At 29.2% G+C, this 9,476-nt stretch overlaps 1 protein-coding gene across 1 annotated transcript; it reads left to right on the forward strand.

Annotated features, from left to right (window-relative positions):
* The first annotated feature begins 4,442 nt into the window (after positions 1-4,442).
* Positions 4,443-9,393, forward strand: Apt1 (Acyl-protein thioesterase 1). Its single transcript, XM_014420573.3, has 7 exons — positions 4,443-4,650; positions 4,804-4,835; positions 4,920-4,985; positions 5,077-5,228; positions 7,941-8,083; positions 8,150-8,314; positions 8,406-9,393. Exons 1-7 carry the CDS (start codon positions 4,600-4,602, stop codon positions 8,454-8,456), a joined length of 660 nt encoding a protein of 219 aa, XP_014276059.1. The 5' UTR covers positions 4,443-4,599; the 3' UTR covers positions 8,457-9,393.
* Positions 9,394-9,476: the final 83 nt, after the last annotated feature.

Here is a 9,476-nt window from a genome sequence, read left to right on the forward strand (position 1 = left end):
TGTTCTTCCAGCCATTCCTGGAATAATTACGCATAAGTAAAATTTAAAATATTTTGAACACATTTCCCTTGTTCTTCCAGCCATTCCTGGAATAACGCTGTAACTTATAATTATGTGTAGCAACAAAAAAAATACAATAAAAAAAATTCCAAAAATAAGTTAGATACACAAAATTATAAACCTATTAATTTATAACAAGTGTTTGTCATATAAAAAAGTATAACTGGTTTTTATGTAGGCATTAATTGTACTTTTGTATTTTAGGTTATTTATTTATTTAATTTTTCATTTTAGATTTTTTATTTATTTAATTTTTTTTCTTCATTTATAATTTATATACTGACTCACGTTTGCTATACTCTGTCCAGTTTTAACAACCAGAGTAAATATTGACTTTGACCATAGGCACTCTACAAATATGTTTTCTTTAGGAATATGTTTCTTAATATATCTCAAAAATTATCTTTATATTTTATTTAAAAAATATCTCTAATTTTAAACCTTTTTTTAGTGATGTTTGGCATAAATAACTTGAATATTATAATTTTTTAACAGTTTGCTAGTTTTATTTTTAAAATTATTAGTATTAATTGACATAGACTCTTTAGTTTCAACTATATTAAAAATTTTAATTTTATTCAAACAGATATTCTTTTCAGAAATTTTATTTACTTCTATTTGATCATTAATTTTTTCTTTAGGTTTTTTCTCGTTTTTGTTGTATCCTCTAAAGGCAATTATTTTTCCTGCACTAAAAGTTTTATTTTTTTTTTTTTAAGAATTTCTAATAACAATTTCACATCCAATTTTGTTTAAATTATCGCACTAACAAAATTTACTTTCTAAATTTTTATTATATTTTATAATTTCATTCTCAACCAATTCCTAAATGGGTTCTTTTGGTTTTAATATTTAATTTTATTATTACTTTAAAATTGTTATCCATTTCTTCATCAATTTCCTTTATATTTTCCTATGTTTTTTCATTAGTTTTATCTGGATATAAAGATCATACTTTTTTGTTTTTGAAAACTATATTTTAGACCTTGGTCTGCATTTAGTATTTCTATATTTTCATCAACTACTACATTTTTAGTTATACTATTCATCATTCTAGGTGTGATTAATGTTCGTACAATTTCCGAAATTAGTATGGCTACTTCATGAACTTACAAAAACTGCCAGCCAGTAATAAATTAAGCCTGGTTCCGCTTTCCCGGGTGATCGTAAAATTTTCAGAGCTTAACAGTTTGATAAAAATAATAAAGTGATATACGGTCTCAGGGGACTTGCTCCCTGACAATGCTAATGAGGACTTGATCTCGGCATTGCCTTACTCTGAGACTTGGTATTACTGAAGGTACTTGGTCCCTGACAATACCTAATGAGAATTTGCTCCAAGGCATTGCCGTAACATCATAACGTATTGGACAATAGAAAATAAATTTAATTGGGATTTAGTTATAAAAACATAATTATTGATAAAATAAAATAATATATATTGATGAAAATAAAATAAAGTAGCTGGTAGAGAAATGGGTAAGCCAAAAAAATGTATATATAATAATGTTAGTGTGTTTATTGGTGCTGTTAATTAATTTTGAGTGCTATTGCTGAGATGAGATGTTGATGATGGTGGTTCACCATTTGTGATTAGTGAAAGATGTAAGATGTTCTCTTACTTTAGCAGAGCGGCAGGAACACAATATTGATAGAGGTCACCTATTTGGCTTGTTGAGATGGGCTGGCCTCCGTGTTGGGTGTACCCATTGCCACACTTGTCCTGTTTACCTGGACATCTTTCCTGTAGCGCCTGTAACAGAGTGAGGTCGGTATTTGGTTGCATCCTCAGGTTTTAACTTCAAGGGACTATCCCTACCAGGGCTGGTTACCATTGTTTTCCAGATGGCGCCCTTTTTTAATTAAACATAAGGTGTCCCCATTTAAACCTAGAATCTTTTAGGTTCAGCCTCTTGCCTGAACAGAAGTACTAATAACTGGAGCTTAGAAAATTAGCAATATATTGTAATTAAGTATTCTATTTGCCCACACAAAACAGCAGCAAATTTTTCACAAAAAAAGAACACATGATAAATGTTGTGAAATCTAGTTTTATAGTTAGTTCAGAATTGGCAATGTCATTAAAACCATTTGCCGAAGAAGAATTTATCAAGGAGTGTATGTTAGAAGTTTGCAGTGTTTTGTGTCCTAAAAGGAAAAATGAATTTTGCCAAGTTTGTCAAGACCAATTGTCCGACGGATCGAAATGATGGCTAATGATATAAAAACAACATTGACTGACCGTTTGGCTGGTTTTGAATAATTTATTTCGGTGTCGCTACTTAACTTTCGTAGTTTGTAATATTTCCAAATTTCACGATTTAATTATAATGTTGTATATATTTTTTCATTTTATTTTTTAACTTTAATAAATTATATTATAATAACAATGTAGTATTATTTCATGTCTCATATCTATCGTTAAAAATTATGAACACTACTTTTAAACGCAGTCCGGGTAGCTCAGGGGTTAGGCGCTTGTCTATCGTTCTGAGGTTTGCTGGCGGTGCTGGTTCGAATCCGTCCTTTGAGGCGTTGACTTTTTTCATTAAGTGGCGGCCCCATTAAATGAAAAACCTGACCCCCAAACCTGGTTCGAATAGGTTGGTCATCTGTAGATGACTAGGCAAACATCACCTTCAACGTAGACTGACATAAAAAAAAAACAAAAAAAAAACGCGAGAACGCATTTGCACATTAAAGTTTGGCCCACATGTCAAAGGTTGCCTGCATTAGAACAACATCCCATGAAAATGGTGGGGTGCATGTAGGAATGAAACATAAATACCTGGCATATGCTGATGACATTGCGGTCCTAGGAAGTAACCAAGATGACATGGAAAGACTCTGATAAAAGAAACAGTGGAAATTAGTAGCCCAATGCAGGCAGGAGTGGCGAAGGCTAATTTCAGACAGTCCAAGATCTATTACTAAATCTGTAGAGCCAACAGGAAAAAAAAAAAGAAGGAATTCAACATCATATATCACAGTATCCAAATAATATTTGTTTAAAGTTGAAGATTTCCCTTAGAATTCAATATCAGAATTTCAGAAGCACCTGCTTCTTAAATTTTTAAGAGCGAGTGTTGTAATGAATAAGTGTAAAGGGGCCTAATCATTGTCTTATAACCACAACAGTATTGGAGTAAATAAACTTTTCAGAAAAATTTAAAAGTAGAATTAATCAATCAATAATTTATATGAATCTTCTTCCATATAACACTTTTTATTTAAAAAATTTTAAATAAAAAAGTCAATTTTGGACATTAGGCTTCAACCTCAGGATTTACACGACAATTATCTACCCATTTATCTCTGAATAATAATAAATTGATCTGATATTTTTGTTTTGATCCATTGCTGCTTTTCTCGAACAGTGGTACTACTGAAAAATTCTTTTTTTTATTTTGAGTTTGAAGTTTTCTATAGAAAGCCTGGAGTCGATTTGTAAAAACTCTAGCTTTAGCTTAAAATAGCTTTAGGAAAGTTTGCAGGGAGACCTCAGTAAAGAAAGTAACTCCATTCTATGGGACTTATTTTTAGAGTATGTAAAATTCCAAATAAAAACATTTTTTTTTTGTAAGATATACCACTATTCAAGAAAAATAAGTACCCCTGTGCCTACAAAAACTAGACTTTCAATACATCAAACCATCCTTAATAATTTTGGCATTAAATTAAAAATTCACAAAAAAGAATTTTTGGAAGTAATTGAATTAGTTCACTTAAAATGTTATATTGAGATTAACTGGTAATTTTTTGTTAAAAATTAAAAACAAATTTTACATGGAAGATGTTTCACATAAGCTATCAATTGATATTAGTCCAGTTCTTCCAATTAAGTTATGCAGTATAATTTATTTTATAGATTTTCATAGTGAATAATAAATGGTATGAAACAAGTGAAGCATTTGCCAGTTTCGGACTGTGGTATGGAAAATATAAAATTTTAAAGTTAAATAATTGAAATTAAAAATTCTTTAATAGATCAGGATTTTTCTATTAAATAAGCACATCTGTCAAAGTAGCAATGAAATGATTACAAGAGTTGAATAAACAATCTAACTAATAAATATCAAACCTTCCTAAAAAATCTGACCCCTGAAAGTATCTTGTTTGAAAATTGAAGAATACTCTGAACTTGAATCAAAATAAACATTAATTGGAGTAATTATTATCAAAGAAAAATAATTATATGGTAAATTTAATAGCATTGAAAATTAGTACAAATTAGAGCCGCATTTATTAATAATATAAATATAAAGTATTAGGAGACGATACAGTTCGCTCATTAATATTCATTACGATTTATGTAATGCAATTAAGATGAAACAGGACTTTTCACCATAATTAGATTGTTATGTAAGAGCATTAGGAGAGGGAACATATGTTCCAGGCGCCATATTAGACGTGTTCGGTGCGTTTTGGTTACCGGTTCCCAGAATTTTTAATTTTATCACGCATGCTAATTTTTTTATTGTTCTGACAATCCTGGGAATATAAATATTGATTGTTAACAGTCTTAATTTGGAAGTAAATATGTCGGCTTCTCCCGTGATAGTTGCTGCTACAGCAAAACATACAGCAACAGTGAGTAATTTTCTAAGACCATTTTTTCATCCTTAACTCATGTATAAAGTTTTTTTTATGACATGGATTTCTTTTTATTCATTTTTATAGCACTTATTATTTTTGGAGTCGTTAAATATTGAAAATATGTCATTTTTATTTTTTTTTTGACAGGTTATCTTTCTCCATGGTCTGGGCGATACGGGGTAACTATGTTTAAAGATATGAATATTTTTGTTTATCTTTAGCATATCAGTCGGAAGCACTGCTATTTTTTAATTTTTTTTCAGGCATGGATGGGCAAGTGCAATTGCAGCTATTCGGCCAGCTTATACCAAAGTTATTTGCCCCACAGCGTAAGTAAAATTCCTAAAAGTGTTTAGTACTTTTCTATTAATTATGATTATTTGTGTACAATATTTATTAATTATTTTATAATATATGTAGGCCTACCATAAAAGTAACACTTAATAGTGGTTTAAAAATGCCTTCATGGTTTGACTTGAAGTCGCTTGATGCATCTGGAGAAGAAGATGAACCAGGGATTAAAAAAGCCTCTGAAAGTGTCCATGCTTTAATTAATGCAGAAATAAGTGCAGGTATGGTGTCAATTAACTATTGGGTTCATTAATAAAAAACTATTTTTTCTCTGATTCACTATCACAAAATCTTCTTATCACTATAAAGTAACATTTAGAAATATCTTTGTAAGATTGCTAAGTTTTTATCTACTCATCATGAATCCTATCGTATTTTCAATTATCAGTACAAATTAAAAACTTTACTTATTTTCAAGTAAGACTTATGGTGAAGAAATGAATGAATATATGATAAAACATGGTCTATTTGAAAAATAGATTTAGTCGAATAAATTATGTGGTAATCAAAAAGTTATGCTTGGAAAAACCTCTGCTATTATGGAAGATTTTATTAATAATGGTATTAAAAAAATTGTTAAACATTTTTTAGGGTCTAAAATGGAACTTTTTTTGGTTTCAATTTACTTTTTAAGTCAATTCTGCTTTTCATGATAATATAGTTTTAAGAAGTTAATTTGTGTGCTGCAATCACAAATAAAAATGTTTAGTTATTTATGTATTTTCAATCTATTTTATAAGTAATTTCTAAATTATAGATTGATAATAATGTAGAAACATAGTTTATTATTTATTTTTTTTTAACAAAAAAGGAAATATTTCAAGGATAGTTGCTGAGTTTTTACTGAACCATCGTAAAATTATTAATCATTAAGAATAGATGTATAATAAATGTGAGAAATAAAATGAAATGTGCTCTGTGCCATTCAATTATAATTAAAAAATGGGAGATTGCATTATAAGAAAAATATTTTTTAAATGCATTATTTGAATATCGGTAACCCTCAAAATTCAACAAAAAAAATTTCAAAATCTTTAGTTGTTAATTTATTTAAATATTTTAGTTTTTAATGAAAATACATAAATATAAAATATCAATTTACATTTTTAAATGTTTTTCAAATTGCGTCATTTGTCATAGTATGTTGCCAGTGTTACGTTTTCACTACTGGACCTAGCTGGATCCTGAAGTGATATTTGATGAAATTACTTTAAAAAACTTGGTAAAAACATTTCTTGACATTCTACGAGGTTTATGTATATGAAGTTGGACCTAAATTTGCATAAATGTAAATCAGTTTATTGTATCAGGGTTGTTATTAAAATATAATTACATTTAGAACAACAACATAGACCTTTTTTTATGTGTTTCCTTGATGGCTACCAGTTACAACAAAAAAGGGGCACCGGTCTACACAAGTAACAAAAGCACTATTCTTTATCATTATTAAAGGATTTGTGGTTATGTTTTAATAGATTTATAATAATTTTTTGCCATTTAATGTAATCATATTATTTCAGAATTTTATCTCCTATCGGTTATCTTTACAATTCATCGTTTAGAGCTTGACCATTATTTGATTAGAAATTGAAATCATATATAAAAATCTGTACCTCTACAACCCATGAAGGGTCAGGGGTTCAGTACTTTGTAAGGAAGTACTGTTTCTTGAACAACGGTTGTGCTAGGTGATTTTTTTAAGCCCTCAGATTTGTCCCCAATTTATAGAGGCTAGTTGGGTCCAAGGAGCTCTCAAAGCTACAGTAACTTATGACTTAGTGCTTGTCTGTCACAGCCTGATTCAAACCTGTGTCCTCTAGGAGTTAGTAGCACGGTGCCTAGTAAGGCAGTGAGTACACTCAGCTACCCCTCTCCTTTGATTAGGAATACTTTTATTTAAATACTGTCTAAATATTTAAAATGTATTTGTGGGTCGTCATTTTTATTTTTATTTTTTTATTATATTTAAACCAGTAAGGGTTTTTTTATTATACATTTATTTAGTTTACATAAATATTAAATTAAAAAAGTTAACTCCATGTCATTTGTAATTCTTCAGAGGCCAAAGGCATAAGAGGTCTGCTAGCTGTAATTGGGAAATTATTTTTGCCATTATCATAATGAATTAAATGAAAAATATTTGGCAGCTTTCAATAAAATTGTTCGGACAGATCCAATTGAAATTTCCATGTGACATTGCATAAGATAGGCCTCGTTAGATTTATAACTAAGTTACGAAAATATAGCTGCTTTGGGTCTTCTGTTTCATACATAGCCAAAAGCTGTGTATTCCCAGTCCCAATCTATGTCGTTTTTTAACTTAATTTTTCTGTATACTCATCCATTTTTTCTGATAATTGAGGTTAACCATAGGTTTTCTTCCTCCATATTCAAATAAAATCGGATTATATCTTGTACACATTTTTGGATTAATCAACTACATCTTTCTGCAAATTTGAAGTTTCTGTCTTTTGTAGTTTTAAATTTAAAATTTTTCTTTAATTAATGTAGATTCATATCTATATAGGTGAAATATGCTTGTTCTGATCCAAGAAATAATTTTTACTAAGTGTTTCCAGTTATATTGTTCAGTATCCTTCTTTTTATACAAATATCTGACCATTTATGTCAAAAAACAAATTTTATGATTTTTGGGATTGAGGAGATCCTAATTATTATGATTGAATGAGGGGTTCCTTATAAAACATTCCTTTTGAAGACCATTCCTTTTATGGCTTCATTTTTTCTAAATACTAGAATGATTTATTATTACACTTTCATATCTTCAAATAAATACCAATTTTGTTTTATTTAATTACAAAGTATTGGATAAGCATTAGAATCTTACAGAAATATGTTATTGTTAAGTTTTTTTCAGCTAACTATTGATTTATGTTAAAATAAGTTTTCATTTTTGATTTTGAACTTTTCAGGTGTTCCATCTGAGAGAATTGTAATTGGTGGTTTTTCTCAGGGAGGTGCATTAGCCCTCTATTCTGCTTTCACTTACCCTGGCCAGTTAGGTGGTGTTATGGCACTGTCTTGCTGGTTACCTCTTCATAAACAATTCCCTGGCGTAAGTGTTAATTCTTCTTAATTATCACTTTTTATTATCGTTTTATTGATGAACTTTTTATTTTAGGCTATCAAAGGAAATCGAGAAACCCCAATTATTCAATGCCATGGCGATTGTGATCCTCTTGTTCCTTACAAATGGGGTCAAATGACAGCTTCATATCTTAAACAGTATTCTTCTAATGTAGATTTTAAAACATACCGGGGTCTTGGGCATAGCTCTACTGATGAGGTAATTTTACTGTTGTCTTAATTTAATTCTTATCCACTATTTTTTTTTTTTTTTAATATTTTAAAATTACTTTTTTTCTTTATATTTTCAGGAAATGTCTGACCTGAAGACTTTTGTTGAGAAAGTCCTTCCTCCTCAATAGATTCCTGCTATAACTAATAAAGAGTGAAACCCTTCACATGGTGTGATTTAAGATTGGTACAAATTCCTTTCCCACCCTTACTGCCCAGGCACTTTTGTGCACCTGGAATGAGTCTTACAGCATATTTCATATTCCACTTGTTTATTCTCCTCTGAAGCACATGACTTCACCAGACAAAGTCTAACTCTCAATTCTGCTGGCTCTTCCCAAATTAGTCAATTATTTGGCTTTTTCTTTTCTTTATTTTGTTTAACCATTCTTTTATCAATGGTAAAATATTTTGTGTTTTGCTCAGCATTATTATAATGCTATTTTACTTATTAATTTTTATTATATTATTCTATAAAGAGTTAATAATGGGAGGGAAAAAAATTGAAGGGAACATTGATTCTGTGAATCATTGTCATATAATTAAATTTTCCTATTATTTTTATTTATTTATTTGTTATTTTTAAGTTTCTCAGGAATCCAATTCCTACTTTCATCTAGTCCTGGAATTCATGACATTCCTCTCGCAAAAATTTATTTCAAACTCTGATTGAAATTTTAATTAAGCTTGCTTACTGATTAACTTTAGTCCAAATTATTTCGATGAACTGAAACTGTCTGGTTTTCTGTGTATAATTTCTAATTTAAATAAGTTATGTTACAATGTTTTTTCAGTCTTTCCAGTTCTAGCAATAATTGCTTAGGCCTCTAAGGGGTTCTTTGAGTGAAACTTAGGAGCTATTCCAATCAATTTTAACTAGAAGTAATATACAATATATTTTAAGTACAGTGTCCCATTTTTGTAAATAGGCAGTTTAGGGATGAATATTATCAATTAAATAAATTTAAATAGCCTTAATTCTTTTAGATGTTGATACCTTATATTTACAAACATAGTGTTAAATCTGAGGCATAAATTTGTAGATGATAATAAAAGATTTCTTAGTCACTTGTTCTTGTTTTATTTACAATAATTAATCTGTGAATTGTAAAGAGTTGTAAGGATTGTATATCAATATTTTTTCCCTCCAT

Source organism: Halyomorpha halys, unplaced genomic scaffold, assembly GCF_000696795.3.
Source record: "Halyomorpha halys isolate HHAL.00 unplaced genomic scaffold, Hhal_1.1 Scaffold278.1, whole genome shotgun sequence".
NCBI lineage: Eukaryota > Metazoa > Arthropoda > Insecta > Hemiptera > Pentatomidae > Halyomorpha > Halyomorpha halys.

Coding starts and splice junctions, on each gene's coding strand:
- Apt1 (XM_014420573.3), top strand. CDS start 4,600: ATGTCGGCTTCTCCCGTGATAGTTGCTGCTACAGCAAAACATACAGCA. Junction 4,651..4,803: donor CAGCAAAACATACAGCAACA/GTGAGTAATTTT, acceptor TTTTTTTGACAG/GTTATCTTTCTCCATGGTCT. Junction 8,315..8,405: donor GGCATAGCTCTACTGATGAG/GTAATTTTACTG, acceptor TTATATTTTCAG/GAAATGTCTGACCTGAAGAC.